This window comes from Neurospora tetraspora (assembly GCF_033439725.1).
Source record: "Neurospora tetraspora strain CBS 560.94 chromosome Unknown B0H65scaffold_7, whole genome shotgun sequence".
Lineage (NCBI taxonomy): Eukaryota > Fungi > Ascomycota > Sordariomycetes > Sordariales > Sordariaceae > Neurospora > Neurospora tetraspora.
Genome location: NW_026944389.1, coordinates 2,674,227 through 2,693,484, shown reverse-complemented (window position 1 = coordinate 2,693,484; position 19,258 = coordinate 2,674,227). Strand labels below are relative to the sequence as shown.

Sequence of the window (19,258 nt, the reverse complement as noted above, 5' to 3'; positions counted from 1 at the left end):
CTTCACCTTGACCTCACTCACCTTGCCCTATACATACCTCCGTCATTCTTCACCTTCTCACCTTCCACCACCTCACACCTCACCTCCGTGGTACGTACACAGCATACCTCCCGTCATCATTCTCAACCCTCCAAGTCCATTGATCAAAGCTTTCCTTTCCCCAAAGTCTCACCATGTCATTCACCTTCACCCGAACGACGAAAACGAGGACTCTTCTCACCAAACTTAACCCCAACTACCGTACACTTGCCGAGAACAATTCTTTGACCAGGAAGTTCTCCATCTTCATCCAAAACCGATCAACACCAAAAACCACCACATATTCCCAACAACAATCACCTCCGCAGACGATTATTCTCAACCAACAAAAATCTCGCACCATGTCTTCTTCGTCTTCGGAGATTAAGCCGCAATTCTCAGAGGGTTCCGAGCCGGCTGTTCTCGGTCCGGCACTCGACAAGCTTTTGGCTACGAGCGGTGCTGGTGGTAGGTGGACGCTTACACAGGAGGGAGTAGCTATTGAGAGGACTTTTAAATTCAAGACTTTTGCCAAGACTTGGGTATGTTTACTTGATCGATTGTTTCTTTGATATACTTTCCTGGGGTGTTTATAATTCGCTTTGGCTACCTACCTACCTACCTACCTACCCTCCTCTTGCATACCTGCCCACCTAGCAACGTTCGTTTGTCAACTCATCTCTTGAATTTGCTTTGGATGGATGGACCAGTTTCTTGTCCGTGGGAATATCAACCGGATAGACTCCCTACTCTACCTAAGGCGCAGGGAGAAGAATTCCGCGAACTACCACCCATCTGCTCTGCTCTGAATGACTGAGTCAAATTGGGGCAGATAGATTGGGTGGGAGCTACACTACACATCACACTCACACACTCACACACATCCAAGAGTGTTGATGACGGAAGAGAAATCCGAACGTGCAAATGAGAAAGAGAGGATGAACCTAGACACACCACTGGGCTTGCTCTTGTCTTATCTTGTCATCATTTTCTCTTGTTACAGTCACACACACACTCCCGCTCTTCCTCTACATACTCCTCAACCTTCGGGTCCGGGTGTCATGGCTTTGTGTTACACACCCAGCTAGTCATCTGCCGGCCTTCTTACCTTACCCATCGCCTTATTCCTAGTTATGTCCAAGATTTTTCTAACCTCAACCTCTCTCTTTAGGACTTCATGACCGCCGTCTCCCTCCAATGCAAGCTCAAGAACCACCATCCCGAATGGTCCAATGTAAGATATATATTTCCCTCCATACCACCTCCCCCTTCCCCTTTCCCCCTTCCCCTTTCTCTCTTTCTAACATCCCGTGCTTCTCTTACTTCTAGGTCTTCAACACAACCTTCATCCGCTGGACGACCCACGTCCCCAAGGGCCTCTCATCCAAGGATATCGAACTAGCCACCATCTGCGACTCGTTGGCCAAAGATTTTGGCGAGACTGAGCCGGAAGCTGGCGCAAGTTGCGCCATGCCCAACTTGACCGACCGGGCCGTGGCTTCTTCTGGGGATTGCTGCACGCCTAAGCACCTGAAGAAGTAAAGTAACCGACAGAAGCTTCAGTAGAGGAGCATGTGTGCGTGTAAGTCAGTGTATGTATGGTATGTTGTGTTACTTTCATGATCGTCTCATTACTATATTATTAAAAGGGGTTTGTATGGAGGGGGAAGGGAGGCCTGGGCACGGGGGTGGTGCTTTGCCGAGGAGGATGCCGAAAGAAGGAATCATCTATGTACAAGAATTAATAGAAGCGAGAAGGGAAAAGACTCCCCTCCCCAACTGCACCACCGCGCGCGTACGGCAAAAAAATTGCGACGCAACCCCCTTCCCCTTTCAAACGCCTTTTTGTGTTCATCCCCCCATTCTTGTATTTTATGATAAAGGACAGCCAAAATGAACCAACCCGTTTCTACCTTTATTGACTCCTTATTTCCCTTATTCGTCACATGGACCGTTTCCCATCATTAGGTGGTTCTTCCCTTCTCTCTTCCCCGTTGTTTGGTAATGCGTTGTCCAAAATTAGTGAGGTCGAATGGAAGACCTTAGAAAGACAACAATGCGAATACCATGGACGGTTATCATGGCAGCGGATCCATCAAACTCAACCCATTTACTGGGCCTTCTTAGCCCTCATGGCCGCAAGCTTCTTCTCACGGCGAGCCTTGGCGGCCTCCTCACCGGCCTCGGTGTCGAGGCAGTAATCCCACCAGCGGAAGCTGGAGGCATAGTTGCCGATGAAGCGCTCGTGGTGGACATCGTGGTGTTCGGCACCAGCCCAGAAGGGGAGGATGTGGCACAAGCTGAAGGGGAAATCGTAGCCGGAGTGGGCGTCGATGGCCTGGAAGAGACGGAGGACGATCCAAACATACATGGTGGCGAGATGGAGGTCCTTGGTGAAGCAAACCCAGAGGATGGGGGATCCTACGGTACCAATACCGAGGAGCATGACCTCAATGGGGGAGGCGTACTCGGCGGCGAGACCAAAGGGCGCGCTGTAGGTGTGGTGAATCTTGTGGATGGACTTGTAGAGAGGGCCGTAGTGAAGCGCGCGGTGGTTCCAGTAGTGCCAGGCATCCTCCATGATGAAGAAGATGCAGATTTGGAAGGCCATCTTCCAGAGAGGAGGGAAGGGCACGCCATAGTCGAGACCGAAGTAGGTGGCGATGGGGTGGAAGAGCCAGATCTGGGGAAGCTCGACGGTCAAGTGACTGAGGAGAACGAGACCGGCGCACTCAAACTGTTCCTTCCAGGTGGGGCGCTTTTCCTATGTGGTTGTTAGTGACTGTTTCTTTGCTTTTATGCTTCGTTGGGCACCGACTTTTTGCAGCTTGTACTTGTTGAACATGGGAAGAGCGTCGATGATCATCCACGGGATCGAGCGGCCGAAGTAGATGATCTCGTGCATGAAGAAGCTCATGAGACCGGTCGCGAGAGTGTCATTCTGCATCCACAGATACCACGCCTATCGTCGAACGTTAGCTATCCTTGTTCGTGTCTCGTCCCGGCGTTTCGGGCTGGGTTGCAGAGGCCGCGTACCGCCCAGAGCTTCTCGGCGTAGTTTAGCTGAACATTGTACTTGGAAACCTCTTCCAAGACGGTGAAGTATGTGTCGGTCGAGCTCAGGCCAGCGACGGTCGCATTACTAGATGGGACGACACGAGTCAGTATTCAGATCGTGGTTTGACAGGGCGCGAGGGTCGACAGGAACGTACAGGACTGCCGTAGCCATGGTGGGCAGATAGAGAATAGGATGCGACTGCGAGGTGTTGGAACGCGATGGGAAAGAAAAGAAACAGTCGACAGCGTCCAAGGGCAATGCCAAGTGCGATCTAGGGAGTAGGGAAAGGCAACTGACAAGTTTCAAAGGGGTTGCTGGATTTTTTATTGTCCTTTCCCTTGGTGTCCTCTGGCGGGAGCCCCTGAGAAGACGTGTTGGGTCGACCAATGGGGGGAATGACCCCAGAATCGGCCCACTGCGAAGCTGTTGTTTCCGCCTTCCGGGACCCACTCTTTCCACTTTGGCCTGGCTGTTTCACCAAGTCGAACGACCGGACGGCGACTTCAGCGAGTGCTCAATGAAACATTTGGAGCCCGCCAAGCGATGGAATCCCAACAACACTCTTTGCCGTGTATTGAGATGTGCCATTGTTCCTATTTGGGCTCCTATCTTTGAGTTACTTAGGTGATAGGCACTGACCACGTCACCGCAGTGTGGCACGTGTGGGAAGCAGAGGGCGAAATTCCATCAGATAACGAAAGGAAGTTGAAGTGATCTACGGGAAGATACGGATGTGTGGCATCCCCTCCATAACTTTTTTATGTTCATCATCGCCATCTCAATTCTGGACTGCTATTCGACATCCAAACCGGCACCCGTAAAAGATGTGTAACACAGAAAGGTACAACACAAGTGGTGGCTGCATGCCGCATCTCCATCTCTTTGACATAGAATCTCACATCGAGAACCTCGAATTGCTCGGGGGTTTCCAGTGATATGGAACCATTGCATCCACACCGTGATCCCACTTCTTCTTCGGCTGGTTCGTTGCCAACCACCCCACAGGTCGCCAGGGGGTTGGCCACTGACGGGACTGGCACAGTTGACATCGGTAATTTCCATACGGTACGTACCTGGCGGCCAGAGCGGGCTGAGCGGCTACATTAAATTGGATCGACACTTTTCCCCAAAGCGTATTCGTGGATGCTTTCACAGACTGGTATGTTTGCAAACATCTGGTATTCTGGAACGGGCCAGAGAACATTGCCAAACTTGGAGTTGTGTCCCTGGCCTCAATTGAGGCATGCCGTGGTTGACCTCTTGAGGCGACGTGATGGGAGTTTTTAGTTGGCATCGTCAATTTGTCACCGCCTTTGAAAGTTGGACTTGGCATTTGCAATCCATCCTTGAACATCATAGGCTGACGTTTGAGCTTCGGTTTGACACTCATTTGGCTGTGCCTGATACCATACAATATTCTGAAGCACCTCTCGGTAACTACAATTTGCCGGCAACAGGTAACTCATCAGGTCATTCTTTGATGAGGCTCAACCGTCATCATCTTACCAACGGAATTTTCCTTTGACCGGATCGCAGTCGAACCAACTTGGAAGTATCAATCAGTGGGGAGCGGACGTCGCCCCGCTTGTCAAGCCCAAAGAAACATCCCCACCACATCCCACATTTCCGGGTTCGACAGTGACAGCCCGAAGCCTTGAACACCATCTCGGCAATCTTTACATCCGACCCCGGTCATCTGGCCTGATCGCACTGATCATCCAGTTTATTATTTCCAGTGTTGTTGCCGATATTCCATATCGCCACTTTTACGTCCTTGAGAAGGCTGAGAGGCCATTTGGGGCGAAGCTTGCCTACTTTTCGTATCTCGCCAGCAACCGGCGAGACAAAATCCCGGAACTTTCCATCATCCTCATATTAGCTGCTGTTATTGTCCCGGAGCCCAGAACCATTCGTTTGCAGGGTTGGGGGAACAACAAGTCGAACCATGGCGATCGTGGCCGAGTCAGTACTCTTCCGGGGTCTTCATATAAGGACTTACTTGTCAGTTTGTCTCAATGATGGGCGGTAGTGTTAACATGACTTCTCTCTTGACAGCAAGGTGCGTCGCTTAGACGTACATATTGACAGGATCCTCGGACTAGAGCCCGGCTCGATCCCGGATGCCGAGCAGGATCAACAAGAGACGGGGTTGCTCACGGCCGTGAGCGAGCCGCCTTCACCCCGTGCCGATGAGCTCTTGCGCATAGCTAGGACCTTGTCTACTGCCTCTCGGTCCGGCACCTTTCTGCCCCCTTCTCGTATCAAGCAGCTGCTGGAGGATTCGGGCCTGGCCACGGAGACGGAACTTGCCGAGCAGGGAGAAGTCGGCGTTGAGAGCCAGTATGAGCGTGATATCGAATGGCTCCTGGTGGCCAAGGCTACGGTTCAGACTTACGGCATCTTGATGAGCAACTTCTTCGACGAAATCATGCCTCTCAGCGATGACATATGGTACTGGGACGATGTGCTCAGTTCATATCCCAAGAGCTGTTTGTACGCGACGCAAATCGCGCCGGCTAGGGCGTGGTCTCGAGCCAAAGAGGTCTACGATGTGGCTTGTGAACGGATCCGAAACATTCACTTGCAGCAGCAGTCGGAGGGTGTCGAAGCGGCGCAGACAGGCGAATCTCTCAGTGAGGGAGTGTCACAGAAGTGGTCACAGTTTTACTCCATCGTGCGGCAAAGCATGGCTGAGACTTCCGTCTCCAACCTTCGACGCAAGATTCTCTCTCCAGTCGATCTGGCCCGCGCTGAAGCTCGCCGAAAGCGAGCAGAGCTCCAGAAGCTCAGGGAAACGATCGCTGCCGGGCTAGGAATCCTAGTGGATGAGGGCTTGGCCTTCGATTCTAACGCGGAAGAGGATAAGGGGCTCGAATCGAGACTCATGGCGGCAGACAGCACGCTGGCTGATAGTATTGCTCTGATGGACGCAATTCTCACCAACTCGGCGGAAACCAACGAACCACTTTCCGTGTTCGAGGACTCTGTCTTTGCATATGCCAGAGACGTTCGGGGCGCTTTCAGCACTACCGATAGCTCTAAACCCAAACCCTCGTCTGTTGCTGAACGCCTAATCCAGATTCTGGACCATAGCTTGGTACAGCACAACACAGCCGTCGCCAAACACGTTTCCGAAAACGGAAGGCCGTCCCCCGTGGTCCGGTACTGGCTTCCCGCTCTGGCTTTGCTCGTGTCATCTCCCACCATTCTCTACGTGCTCGTCAAGCGGCGCGACAGCATCATCGACTGGATCCAGAACCTCGGTGTGACCGTCCGCGACTTCTGGTTCAACTGGGTCATCGACCCCATCCGCAAGGTCATCGGCACCATCCGCCACGATGAGAACAGCGAGATTGCCATCATGAGCCGCGACAGCCTCAAGGCCGACAGGGAGAGCTTGGAACGGATGGTGGTCGAGTTCACGCTGGACAACCCCTCCGTGGCCGTTGGATCGCCTAATGTCACCGACCTCCAGATTGCTGATATCCGCGCAAAGGTCAGGGAGGGAGATGTGACGCCCGTCTTGAAGGCCTACGAAAAGGGTCTCCGCCGTCCCTTTGTCGGCGCCGTCAGCGGTGACTTGGTCCGGTCGCTGCTGATCCAGGTGCAGAAGACCAAGGTCGATCTAGAGGTGGCTATTAGTGGTATCGACTCGCTTCTTAAGAGCCAGGAATTGCTCTTTGGCTTTGTCGGGTTGGCGCCCGGTGTTGTTGGTAAGTTCCATATTTGGTGAATGCCTGTTTTTAAGAAACATGGACGCAGCCGCTAACTCCCCAAAACCAGTCTCCATCGGCATCGTCCAATACCTCAGAACCGTCTTCGGCAGCCGCAAGGGTCTCCGCAGAGGAGAAAAGGTTCGCCGCGTCGTTAGGGTGCTGAGGAAGATGGACAGGATCCTGGCTGCGGGCGCTACCAACCCCAAGGGCGAGCTCAACTACAAGGACCGCGGTCTGCTGCTTTGCGAGGCGCATGTGCTCCGCGAGCTCGCTACCGAAGTGCTCCCTGGAGACGTCAAGCGGGAGTTCCTGGAGGATCTGGAGGACTTGACGAGTGTGAAGAATCTCGTGCTCCAGGAGAAGGCTCTGCAGAGAATTCGGTGGGCGTATGCTGAGTGGTTGGGCAAGAAATAGGGGATTGTGAGAGCTTCATCAACAGATGATCCCTAGCGCGGGAGTTGGTGGATGGCGGCAAGCGTTGGGCTGTTCTATGATATGATCAGTGTACTTTAGTGCACGACGACGACTAGACTAGACCTTTATGATTTTGCTATATGTATGACATTTTATGAGATGTAGGGTTTTCGGGAGTCTTGAAAATGCACGGAAGAGACCGTGATATAGCAGGAGTAGTGCATTTAGTCGGTCGTTGTAGTAGGTCTAACCCCTTAAACGCAGTGGAGACGGGTGTGCTTCCGTCCACGTAGAAACACAGGGACATATTTGTTGACCCTTTTGACGCTTCACGCAGGGGAATAACAAGGGTTCATCAGGGGCAGCCTCTCGTGTGGCGGGAAGGCGGGATATGTCTTTTGGTGGAAGAGATCATTGGGCCAATATTGAGTTATAGATCCATCAACGGATACTGCGTGTCTCGTGCGTATAGACTGTTCACCGCCTTGCCCGCCTTTATTACCATTTAGCATTGAGAGACCGTCGACTGGCCTTTCGAACGATCCATTTCGTTGAGAAAAAGTTAACCGTTTAGAAGCCACCAAAAACCCTTCACTTTTACGGATTGCATGAGGAAGCAAACACAGATGCTCCCCCGTTGGGATGGTTGGTCTCCGTCTTGAGGCTCACGCTCACCTCCTTCCGCGACCCCAGATACTACTAGTCGTAGCAGAGTTCCATTAGCCCCTGGTTCCTGAATCTTGCATTGAGAGTGCAGTTGAGTTGTCCCTTCTCACTCCGGCTCCCTCGAGACAGCTTTTCTCAATTGTCCTTCGAGTTCAGTGACTGTCGTCGACACAACCGAACATTCTCCCCAAGGCTTGTGAGGGGGGTCTACTTCATCCAAGTCCCATCGTTCATAAAGAACAACATCTGGTGGAGTTGTTGCGGCGATTGTAGGTTCTAGAAACTTGAACCACCACCACCGAAGCGTCGCGTCCCCTACACCACAACTACGCGCAACTATAGGTGCTCTCCCACTGGCCGTAGTGGAGGTACAGGTGTACCCGACACTCCAGCAAGGTACGAATAACACCCACCCGACCTCCCATAGTCCGCGACTCTGCAGTAGGCAGCCCTCACATCCATGTTGATGACGGCGCTTTGCCCTCTTGACTTGCACTTTGAAACACCATCTTTTTGACTTTTCCGACTCCTTCCTCTCCAGGTCTTGAACAAGCTACAACCCCCTTTCTGCTTTCCCGTCCTCGTCATTGTTTGTCTTTTTTGTTGCCCAGCAATCTCCGCATCGCCCCGTAGAGGTACGCACTGCAGTAGGCCGGTCAAGGAGAGAGACCGACGCCTCCGCTGGACTAAGGTAACCCGTGCAACCGCCCTGCAGTTTTGACAGGCCCGTCGACGTCGCACTGCGGACACGCTTTCAACTACCACCACCACCAGTCCACCACTCACCTACACTACAACTGAACATCATTCCTGCTCCGTCGCCGGTTTCCTGAACTGCGCATCCTCACCACCTTTCCAGTCTCCAGTCACCATTCCCATTCCCGCAACTAGTGTCCAACACCCCGATCTCGAAATCTCGATTGATATATCCCCTTTGCCGAATTCCGGATTCCGAACTACTAGAGAAATATTCCACGAGATCGAAACACGGGCGGCGGCGTAACCCCCAAAACCAGCACATCATGTCGAGTAACAGGAATTACGACTTTCTGGTGAGTCTTCCATCCACCTCACCGCTCGCACCCTCGACATTCCTCTTGCGTCCGGTGGTGGGCTTGGCGAGGCTTCGCTGTTCTTGATGCTGACCGGAGATACCGCTACCGCATATAGATCAAGCTGCTCTTGATCGGAGACTCGGGCGTTGGCAAGTCCTGCTGTCTGTTGCGCTTCAGCGAAGACTCATTCACACCGTCATTTATCACCACTATCGGCATCGACTTCAAGATCCGCACAATCGAACTCGATGGCAAGCGGGTGAAGCTACAGATATGGGATACCGCCGGTCAAGAGCGTTTCCGCACCATCACTACGGCATACTACAGAGGCGCCATGGGCATCCTTCTCGTTTACGACGTGACGGATGAGAGGTCGTTCAACAGTACGTCAATACATACACATTCCTATCCCGATGGAAACAGCAGCACGGCAGTTGCGGTCAAAGAGGTGGCCCTTGATGCTACACCTGGAATGCGATGGATCGGTGTCCGCCAGGCGCCGTGCCTCTCCATTGCTTCAGATTCCGGCATCTGCAGTATTCCAATGGGCACATGTTATGCACTATATATCCCGTTCCTTTGCTGACATGGCATCCTTTTCGCAGATATCCGCACCTGGTTCGCCAACGTGGAGCAACACGCGACGGAAGGAGTCAACAAGATTCTCATCGGAAACAAGTGCGACTGGGAGGAAAAGAGGGCGGTTTCCAAGGAGCAGGGCCAAGCGCTAGCCGACGAGCTCGGTATTCCCTTCCTCGAGGTCTCGGCCAAGGCGAACATCAACATCGAAGAGGCCTTCTTCAGCCTTGCCAACGATATCAAGAAGCGCATTATCGACACATCCAGCAAAGAGGCGTCTGGCGGCTCGTCGGGCGTGAACGTCAGCGATAACAGCGGATCAGGATCCGGTGGCAAGTGCTGCTAAGCCAAAGGGGTAGCAGCTGTGTGGCGGCGGCACCCGATCGCGGAGCTTGCGGGAAAAGCCCACTGACAATCACGATGGCGATACGAGATACGATTTATCCTCCCGGAGTACGAACGACAGCAGTCTGGCCTCATTCAATTCTACTTTGGTTACAGCCTACGTCTATCGAACATGCACCTGTCTTCCTAGGCGGGCTACCAACATGCACGGCCGGGTCTACCGCATGGAAACAAAGAGGCGGTGTAGGGGAGAAAGAGGGTTTCTTCGGTCTCAAGACTTTACTATGGTTGTAATGAAGCTAAAGTCCAAGAGGAAAAGACGGCTTTAGTTATTCTGGAGGGCTCATTGCAATCCCCTTCTTTGTCTCTCGGTAGCAGGAGGGAGGAGCGGCGCGGAAGATGCGATGCGTGCTCATTTTTCGCTTATCGCTGTTGGGTCTATTATTATTACGCTGTAGAACCGGTTGATGGGAGGATGGCTAGGCTAGGGAGTTGAAGACGTGAACGACGATACGGAGACATGTGGGTTTTACGACCGGCTTGATTGATAAAGATGGGTTAAGCTGGTCGGCAGCATGGACGAGGGGCAGAGAGCGAAACGAAACATTCTGGTCACGGAGTTTGGGTGCGATCTTTGGCTCTTCCTAATATATTTCATTTTCTTCTCTCTTGACTGTTTCCCTTCGTTGTTCTTTTCCTGGTTCGTTGTAGATTTCGTCTAGTGAGTTCGCGCGCGCCTCCTTCAGCTGTATTTCTAAAGTATGAAGATATGAAGCCCATAAAATAATACCTACATAGACACTGACTGACTGAGCTGACGACCCTGGCCAACCATGGTTCAGAGTATCAAGAGCATCAAGACGTAGAGGTATGACGTGAGCGATAACATTGTTGACATGAGCCACGAATCCACAGAGGTGCTCTTTTACTCTTTCAGGAAACGAGCACAAACAGCTAGATGTGGTTCGTGCGTTGCTCAACTTGTCCTTCCGTCGGTCTGACTGTTCACACAGTGCCGAGGAAGCTACCACGACAGTGCTTAATCATCTTGATTCACCACTGCACCGTTATCGCCTCTGCTTCCTCAAGGCGACAGACTCATCCGGCGTGAGTGAATTCAACGAGAGGATTTTCTTTCAAGGAGGGGGTTCAAAAGTATTGCCGGTGCCTGGCCCATATCCAAGACAGGAAACATTTCAACATCCTCCAACAAGATTCATCGATTACAAGTCAAGACCTCAAAACACAACAAAAATCACAATGGCCGCCGGTCCCCCTCTCAACGGCGGTTTTGACATCGCAGCATGGCGCGCCCAAATCGAAGCCATGAAGGCAGCCGTAGCCGGCCTGCCCCCATCCTCCAGCGAAGCCGGCGGTAGCAGCAGCAGCAACAACAGCGACTGGGACGACGACGAAATCGACTCGACCTACTCCCCAACCAGAAATGGAGACGGTCCCAGAGACATATGGGATTTCATCTCGGACGACGAGTTGGACTCCATCGAGTTCGCCGATAGTGGCGACTATTACCATGACCATGAGGCTGACGGAGCTGAAGATGGGTTTGCCGGTGGTGGTGGTAGTGGTAGTGGTAGTGGCTACGACTTCGGCTGGCTCGCCTCGCGATGCGCAGATGTCAGGTCCGCCGCTGGCCTTGGTGCCGGAGCGCTGCAGGACCAGATCATGGAGATTCTGGGTTCTGGCAAGTCGGAGGATGAGCTGCAGTCTTCGCTGACGGATCTCATTGGGTTTGATGACCTGGACTTTGTCATCGATCTGCTTTCGCATCGGGAGGAGCTGGTGTCGTCGGTGGGACGGGCGTTGAAGCAGCAGCAGCAGCAGCAGCAGGAAAGTAACGGCGGCGGCGACGGGGGGCTCCGCCTACTCAGCAAGGCCCAACGAGAGGCCGCCCTCCGCCAACGAGACTACGAGCACAAGTCCGCTCCGCTGGCCGCCGCGCGGTCGAAGGAGGAGGAGTACCCGCACGTGTACCGGGCGTACAGCGCGGGCAACACGCTGAGCCATTCGGGAAAGCGGTACGCGCTGCCGCCCGGAAGCGAGAGGAAGGAGTTTGAAAAGTACGAGGAGTACACGATTCCCGCCGGAAAGACGGGCACCCTCGGGCCTGGAAGACAGCTGGTCAAGATTGTGGATATGGATGGCCTGTGCAGGAATACGTTTAGGGGGTATAAGACGCTCAACAGGATGCAGAGCCTTGTGTATCCGGTGGCGTATAAGACGAGTGAGAATATGCTGATTTGTGCTCCTACTGGTGCTGTAAGTCTTTCTGTTTTCTCTTGTTTCTTGAACATTCTGGCTGGCTCGCATACTAATCTCTGGTTCTCAGGGTAAAACGGATGCCGCCATGTTGACCATCCTCCACACGGTCGGTCAGTACTTGACACCAAGTCCCTTCGAGGATCACGTCACTACCGACTTTGCCGTTGCCGCTGAGGATTTCAAGATCGTCTACGTTGCTCCCATGAAGGCCCTGGCGGCCGAAATCACGGAAAAGCTCGGTAAGCGATTGGCTTGGTTGGGCATTCGCTGCCGTGAGTTCACGGGTGACATGCATCTTACCAAGTCGGAGATTGTACAAACCCAAATCATCGTCACGACCCCTGAGAAGTGGGATGTTGTGACGAGAAAGGGCACCGGAGACACGGAGCTCGTGCAAAAGGTCCGCTTGCTTATCATCGATGAGGTGCACATGCTTCACGACGAGAGAGGTGCTGTTCTGGAATCCTTGGTGGCGAGAACGGCGCGTCAGGTCGAAAGCACGCAGTCTCTCATCCGCATCGTTGGATTGAGTGCCACGCTCCCTAATTACGTTGATGTGGCGGACTTCTTGAACGTCAACAAGTACGCTGGTCTCTTCTACTTTGACGCCTCCTTTAGACCAGTCCCGCTTGAGCAGCACTTCATTGGAGTCAAGGGCAAACCGAACTCCAAGCAGTCTAGGGAGAACCTAGACCAGGTAGCCTTCGAAAAGGTCAGGGACATGCTCGAGTGTGGCCACCAAGTCATGGTCTTCGTCCACTCGAGAAAGGACACGCAAGCCACGGCCAAGATGCTCTTCGAAAAGGCTACGGATGAGGCTTGCACCGACCTCTTTGATCCCAGCTACCATGAGAAGTACGAGGCTGCCATGAGGGACGTCAAACAGACCAAGGCTCGGGAGATCCGGGAACTCATCCCAAAGGGCTTGGGCATTCACCATGCCGGCATGTCTCGAGCAGACAGGAACCTCATGGAGCGGTTGTTTGCCGAGGGTGTCATCAAGGTCCTCTGCTGTACGGCCACTCTGGCTTGGGGTGTCAACTTGCCCGCTGCCGCCGTCGTCATCAAGGGCACCCAGGTGTACAGCGCCCAGGATGGTAAGTTCGTTGATTTGGGCATTCTCGACGTCTTGCAGATCTTCGGTCGTGCCGGTCGTCCTCAATTCGAGGACACTGGTATCGGCATGATTTGTACTACGCACGACAAGCTCGCACACTACCTCACTGCCATTACGGATCAGCTACCTATCGAATCCAGGTTTTCGGCCAAGCTGGTCGATAACTTGAATGCCGAGATTGCTCTGGGCACTGTCACCTCGATTCCGGAGGCCGTCAAGTGGATCAGTTATTCGTACCTCTTCGTACGCATGAAACGGAATCCCATGGCCTACGGTATCGACTGGTCCGAGTACGACAATGACCGCTCGCTGGTACAGAGGCGACGGCAACTGGCGATCCAGGCTGCCAGGACACTGCAGCAGAGCCAGATGATCATCTTCAACGAGGCGACCGAAGAGCTCCGTAGTAAGGATATCGGTCGGATTGCCAGTCAGTTTTACATCCAGCACTCTAGTATCCAGATCTTCAACTCCATGATGCGGCCTTCCTCAACCGAGGAGGATATTCTGAAGATGATTGCCATGAGTGGCGAATTCGACAACATCCAGTCTAGGAACGAGGAAGCGAATGAACTGATGGCAATGAAGCATGACGAGAGATTCGTGCCTTACAAAGTCAGCACCGGTATTGATCAGCCGCATACGAAGACCAATATCTTGCTGCAAGCCTACATCTCCAGAGCGCAACCGCAGGATTTCGCTCTGACGAACGACCTCAACTATGTCGCCCAGCAAGCTGGACGTATCTGCAGAGCGCTCTTCATGATTGCTCTGAACCGGCGATGGGGTCACCAGTGTCTGGTCCTGTTGACCATGGCCAAGTCCATCGAGAAGCGCATCTGGGCTTTTCAGCATCCCTTCCATCAGTTTGACCGTGATCTGTCCAAGCCAGTGCTCAACAAGCTCGACGAACTGGAGGCCCTCAACATTGAGTCAATGAGGGAGATGGAACCAGCCGAGATCGGCAGCTTGGTCAACAACCATGGTATGGGCGGGAAGATCGCCAGGCTACTTAACAACTTCCCGACTCTCAGCGTCGAGGCTGAGATCGCGCCGCTGAATAGGGATGTGTTGAGGATCAAGCTCTACGTTACTCCGGATTTCCGCTGGAACGACCATCTGCATGGAACTTCCGAGTCGTACTATATCTGGGTAGAGAACTCGGAGACGTCGGAGATCTACCATCACGAGTTCTTCCTTCTTAACAGAAGGAAGCTTCACGATGACCATGAACTCAACTTTACCATTCCGCTTTCCGATCCGATGCCAAATCAGATCTACGTGAGAGCGGTCTCGGACCGGTGGTTGGGCGCTGAGACGGTAACGGCTGTGTCCTTTCAGCACCTTATCCGCCCAGACACGGAAAGCGTTTACACCGATCTGCTGAACCTGCAACCTCTCCCCATCTCGGCGTTGAAGAACCCGGCCCTGGAAGAGCTCTACGCCCAGCGCTTCCAGTACTTCAACCCGATGCAAACCCAGGTCTTCCACACTCTGTATCACACTCCCGCCAATGTCCTTCTGGGCTCGCCGACGGGCAGTGGCAAGACGGTTGCTGCCGAGCTGGCCATGTGGTGGGCGTTCCGCGAGCGGCCCGGCTCCAAGGTGGTCTACATTGCGCCCATGAAGGCGCTCGTCCGCGAGCGTGTCAAGGACTGGGGTGCCCGTCTCGCCAACCCCCTCGGGCTGAAGCTGGTCGAGTTGACGGGTGACAACACGCCTGACACGCGCACGATCCAGGATGCGGATATCATCATCACCACTCCTGAGAAGTGGGACGGTATCTCGCGTAGTTGGCAGACGAGAGGATACGTGCGCAAGGTCAGCTTGGTCATCATCGACGAGATCCATTTGCTTGCTGGAGACCGTGGCCCCATTCTTGAGATCATCGTCTCCCGTATGAATTATATTGCGTCGTCCACCAAGAACTCGGTTCGATTGCTGGGTATGTCGACGGCTTGCGCCAATGCGACGGACCTGGCGAACTGGCTTGGTGTTAAGGAGGGTCTGTTCAACTTCCGGCACTCGGTGCGTCCCGTCCCGCTGGAGCTGTATATCGATGGCTTCCCTGAGGTCAGAGGGTTCTGCCCCTTGATGCAGTCGATGAATCGGCCTACGTTCTTGGCTATCTTGAACCACAGCCCCGAGAAACCAGTCATTGTGTTCGTGCCGTCTCGTCGGCAAACCCGCTTGACGGCCAAAGATCTCATCAACTTCTGTGGTATGGAGGATAACCCTAGACGGTTCCTCCACATGGATGAGGATGATCTCCAGCTGAATCTTTCACGCGTCAAGGATGACGCACTGAAGGAAGCCATCAGCTTCGGCATCGGTCTCCATCACGCCGGTTTGGTTGAGTCTGACAGGCAGATTGCTGAAGAGCTCTTTTTGAACAACAAGATCCAAATCCTCGTAGCTACGAGTACCCTGGCTTGGGGTGTCAACCTTCCAGCACATCTTGTCGTCGTCAAGGGCACGCAGTTCTACGACGCCAAGATCGAGGCCTACAAGGACATGGACCTAACAGACGTGCTCCAAATGCTCGGTCGAGCAGGACGCCCGCAATTCGACAACTCGGGCGTAGCCCGCATCTTCACCCAAGACGCCAAGAAGGATTTCTACAAGCACTTCCTACACACCGGCTTCCCCGTCGAGTCCTCTCTGCACACGGTCCTCGACAACCATTTGTGCGCCGAAGTCTCAGCCGAGACCATCGTCACCAAGCAAGACGCGCTCGACTACCTGACCTGGACCTTCTTCTTCCGGCGTCTGCACAAAAACCCATCCTACTACGGCCTCGAGATCTCCGCCGAGGAACACTCGTCCACCATGGCCCAGCAGCTCGCCAACGACTACATGATCCAAATGGTCGACCACTCGCTCTCCGAGCTCGCCGAATCAAGTTGTGTTGAAGTCTTCCCCAACGGCGACGTCGACCCGACCCCAATGGGCAAAATCATGTCCTACTACTACCTCTCGCACAAGACCATCCGGCACCTGGTCCGCAAAGCCCGCGCCTCCGCCACCTTCCTCGAGGCACTTTCCTGGATGTCCCGCGCCTCCGAGTACGACGAGCTGCCCGTCCGTCACAACGAGGACTTGATCAACGCCGAGCTTGCAAAGGCCTTGCCCTTCCCTACCAGCGCCTTCGACGGCTTGCCGATGTGGGACCCTCACGTCAAAGCCTTCTTGCTTCTCCAAGCGCACATGGCCCGCGTCGAACCCCTGCCTATCACCGATTACGTCGGCGACCAGACCAGTGTCCTGGACCAGGCGGTGCGCATCATCCAAGCCTCCGTAGACGTCATGACGGAGCTAGGGCACCTGAGCAGTATGCTCCAATTCGTCAAACTCCTGCAATGCGTGAAACAAGCTCGTTGGCCTGAGGACCCTCCTCTATCCATCTTCCCTGGTTTTGATCAGGGAGAAGCCGACAGATGCAAATCGGAAATGACCCTAACCCAACTAAGCAAATCCACCAACCTCCGCAACCAAAACCAAAACCAATACCCCCTCCTCCAAAAACTTGCCCGCGACGAACTTCACTTGGCTCCAGCACAAGCCACCCGCTTCGCCAAAGCCGCCCAAGCCATCCCCGACGTTCATGTCGCGGTCGAAAACGTCAAGCACGGCGAGCTGACGGTCATCCTGAAACGGCTGAACCCCATCACGGAGCGCGAGGGGAGGATTTACGCTCCCAAGTTCCCGAAGCCGCAGACGGAGGGGTGGTTTGTTGTGGTGGCGGACGTGAAGAGGGATGAAGTTGTTGCTGTTAAGAGGGTTAGTTGGAGTAGCCCTGGGAGGAGACAACAACAACAACAAGAGCAGCAGAATCAGAATCAGAATCAGAATGGAAATGGGAAGAAGACGAATGGGATTGAAGTGGGCATGAGGCCGAGTGCTAGGGCGGTTATGAGACTGCCACCTGTGTTGAAGGGCAGGAAGCTGAATGTGTTGGTGGTTAGTGATGGGTATATTGGGATGGAGTATAGGGTTGAGGGGGTGGAAGTTCCGGGGCCGCCGGCGCCGGAGGGGGATGAGGATCTGGATAAGAAGGGGAAGGGGATGGGTGGCAACGGGAAGAGGGGAGAGCAGGGGCAGGAGGGGGGGAAGTGGGGGGAGAGTTCGAAGTGAGTAGGTAGGTAGTATGGCCAGTGGTGGCGTTGTACCTACTCGTGCCATAGTCAGACATCATCAGTGGTCGCTAGAGAGAATCATGTATCAGCGATTATGATGTTTCGACTTCAAATTCTATATCAAACTGTTTGGTATCATATAATCCATATATCTCATCCACAGCCCGTTCGCAATCCATTCCAAGACCCATCACCCCCTATTCAACGTATTCCCACTACCCTTGGGATTCGCCTCCACAAACTCATCCCACGCCCTCGCCTTCATCGTCTCCGCATCCAGCTTCTCATGATCATCCTCATCATTCGGATCCTTCTCTCCCGCCTTCCAACTCGCCTCTCCGCCTCCCTCAATGATCCCGCCCCGCCTCCTTTCCTCCTCCAAGTACTCATCGATCGACATAGTCGGCAGATTATGGCCCGGCCTAAACACCCCCTTGGCAATCTCCTGCCTCGTCCCCGTCAGCGTAAACGGCCGCAACGGCCTGCCCTCCTTGGACAAAAGCGGTCCGCTCCCACCCAGTATCCCCTGCAGCCGACTAAACGGCATATCGAGCTTGTCGCTGTAGTCACGCGAATCCGCGCCTCCTCCTTGTCGTCGCCGTAGATCGTCTTGCGCGCCCGCGTCTCCTGCCTGGTTGTTTCGTAGTTGCGCCGACGGTAACGAGGCAGGCTCGCGCGGAGCCATGTTGAGCACCTCCAGCTCGCGGTTGAGGCTTTCAAGCGCTTGGAAGGTCAGGTGTGTGCACAGATCGAGGTGGGCGAGGTGGACGGAGCGGACGACTTCCTCGTCGCCTGTGCTTCCTCCTCCTCCTCCTCCTCTCTGATTTGTTGACTCGTCATCGTCCAGCTCGAGGTCGGCGGCGGCATACGCGGGTCGTTGTCGCAGGTAGGCGAGTTTCTGGCGCAGCTCCTTCTCGGCCTTGAAGTTGGCGATCTTGGCGTTGCGACGGGCGTTCGGGTCCGAGGCGGACGAGCCGGCGACGCTGAACTCGGTCGGGCTGTCGGTGTAACGCTCGAGAAGCTTCTTGTAGGTCGGGTTCAGGAGCCCTTCGTAGCTGTCGAGCAGGTGGAGGTAGCGCTCGTAGGCTTCGCGGGCCTGGGCGAGGAGGCGCTTCCGTTCTGTGGGGTCGGGAGTGGGCGAGGGGATCTTTTGGATGAGCTCGGCGAGGTGGTAGTTGACGAGCAGGTAGGGGAGGTCGTTGGTGTTGAGGTCTTCGAGTCCTTCGTTGGAGCTGAAGAGGGAGAGGGCGCTGATCTGGGAGAGGCAGGATTGGTAGAGCTTGATGGCGGCGGAGAGGGTGTCGGCGTAGTCGGAGGGACTGGGTGGCGAGTTCTCGAGCGAGAGGCGCTTGTCCTCGGCGGCGGCGAAGGTGGCCTTGAGAGACCTCGGTTCTTGGTCGCTCATTGTGGGATCTATTGGTCACTTCGGAAGGAAGGTAGAGGTTTAGTCAGAGAGAATGGGTGAATGTCGGCGCAACTAAGTGAAGAACTATATGTGGTGATGTCTGGTTGCTGTTGCGTTTGTTGGAGGGGAACTGGAGATTTCGTGGGCTGGATGGAGATGACAACTTGTGAGCTTCAGTGGAGGTTTGGTTGGAGTTGGGGAACAATTGACACCAATGCGGGGCATGTCAATTGCAAGTGACCATACCCCTGTCCGTTTGCCCCGCTCTGATCCTCGCTCCGGGATCGACAGCACCATGATCCCGTCTCCCACCAGCATGTTTAGATGTTGTTCTATACTCCCAGCAGTCACGCCAGAGGAAGTTCTACGGTCTATTTTTTCTCAAGAGACTCTATGTTTTACATATAAAAGTTGAAACGCAAATGTGGTAGTAACCACAATGGGATTGTCCTCGTTTCGAGTGTTCGAT

The 19,258-nt window shown here is 54.1% G+C and overlaps 6 protein-coding genes across 6 annotated transcripts; 4 read left to right on the top strand and 2 right to left on the bottom strand.

Moving 5' to 3' along the window:
- Positions 1-173: 173 nt before the first annotated feature.
- On the top strand, positions 174-1,560 carry B0H65DRAFT_552102 (pterin 4 alpha carbinolamine dehydratase-domain-containing protein; the record flags this gene model as incomplete). Its single annotated transcript, XM_062829866.1, has 3 exons — positions 174-560; positions 1,190-1,252; positions 1,348-1,560. The coding sequence occupies 3 exons, from the start codon at positions 174-176 to the stop codon at positions 1,558-1,560; spliced, it is 663 nt and encodes a 220-aa protein (XP_062678728.1).
- Positions 1,561-2,128: 568 nt separating this feature from the next.
- On the bottom strand, positions 2,129-3,247 carry B0H65DRAFT_511589 (uncharacterized protein; the record flags this gene model as incomplete). Its single annotated transcript, XM_062828493.1, has 4 exons — positions 2,129-2,782; positions 2,837-2,980; positions 3,055-3,160; positions 3,231-3,247. The coding sequence occupies 4 exons, from the start codon at positions 3,245-3,247 to the stop codon at positions 2,129-2,131; spliced, it is 921 nt and encodes a 306-aa protein (XP_062678727.1).
- A 1,564-nt stretch (positions 3,248-4,811) lies between these two features.
- On the top strand, positions 4,812-7,371 carry B0H65DRAFT_298032 (ATP synthase regulation protein NCA2-domain-containing protein). Its single transcript, XM_062823115.1, has 3 exons — positions 4,812-5,038; positions 5,132-6,789; positions 6,860-7,371. The coding sequence occupies exons 1-3, from the start codon at positions 5,022-5,024 to the stop codon at positions 7,204-7,206; spliced, it is 2,022 nt and encodes a 673-aa protein (XP_062678726.1). The 5' UTR covers positions 4,812-5,021; the 3' UTR covers positions 7,207-7,371.
- Positions 7,372-8,894: 1,523 nt separating this feature from the next.
- B0H65DRAFT_511587 (ras family-domain-containing protein) lies at positions 8,895-9,852 on the top strand (the record flags this gene model as incomplete). The annotated part of the gene is made up of 3 exons (XM_062828492.1): positions 8,895-8,924; positions 9,043-9,310; positions 9,533-9,852. 3 exons carry the CDS (start codon positions 8,895-8,897, stop codon positions 9,850-9,852), a joined length of 618 nt encoding a protein of 205 aa, XP_062678725.1.
- Positions 9,853-10,922: 1,070 nt separating this feature from the next.
- B0H65DRAFT_531506 (activating signal cointegrator 1 complex subunit 3) lies at positions 10,923-17,382 on the top strand (the record flags this gene model as incomplete). The annotated part of the gene is made up of 2 exons (XM_062828943.1): positions 10,923-12,128; positions 12,199-17,382. Exons 1-2 carry the CDS (start codon positions 11,112-11,114, stop codon positions 17,380-17,382), a joined length of 6,201 nt encoding a protein of 2,066 aa, XP_062678724.1. The 5' UTR covers positions 10,923-11,111.
- A 4-nt stretch (positions 17,383-17,386) lies between these two features.
- B0H65DRAFT_476229 (TAP42-like protein) lies at positions 17,387-19,135 on the bottom strand. Its single transcript, XM_062827352.1, has one exon. The coding sequence runs from the start codon at positions 18,787-18,789 to the stop codon at positions 17,575-17,577; it is 1,215 nt and encodes a 404-aa protein (XP_062678723.1). The 5' UTR covers positions 18,790-19,135; the 3' UTR covers positions 17,387-17,574.
- Positions 19,136-19,258: the final 123 nt, after the last annotated feature.

What these genes read in the sequence shown, in the direction of transcription:
- B0H65DRAFT_298032 (XM_062823115.1), top strand. An exon ending in GTTGGCGCCCGGTGTTGTTG is followed by an intron (nt 6,790 to 6,859) that starts GTAAGTTCCATA and finishes CCCCAAAACCAG; the next exon opens with TCTCCATCGGCATCGTCCAA.
- B0H65DRAFT_476229 (XM_062827352.1), bottom strand. Translation starts at nt 18,789, where the DNA reads ATGAGCGACCAAGAACCGAGGTCTCTCAAGGCCACCTTCGCCGCCGCC.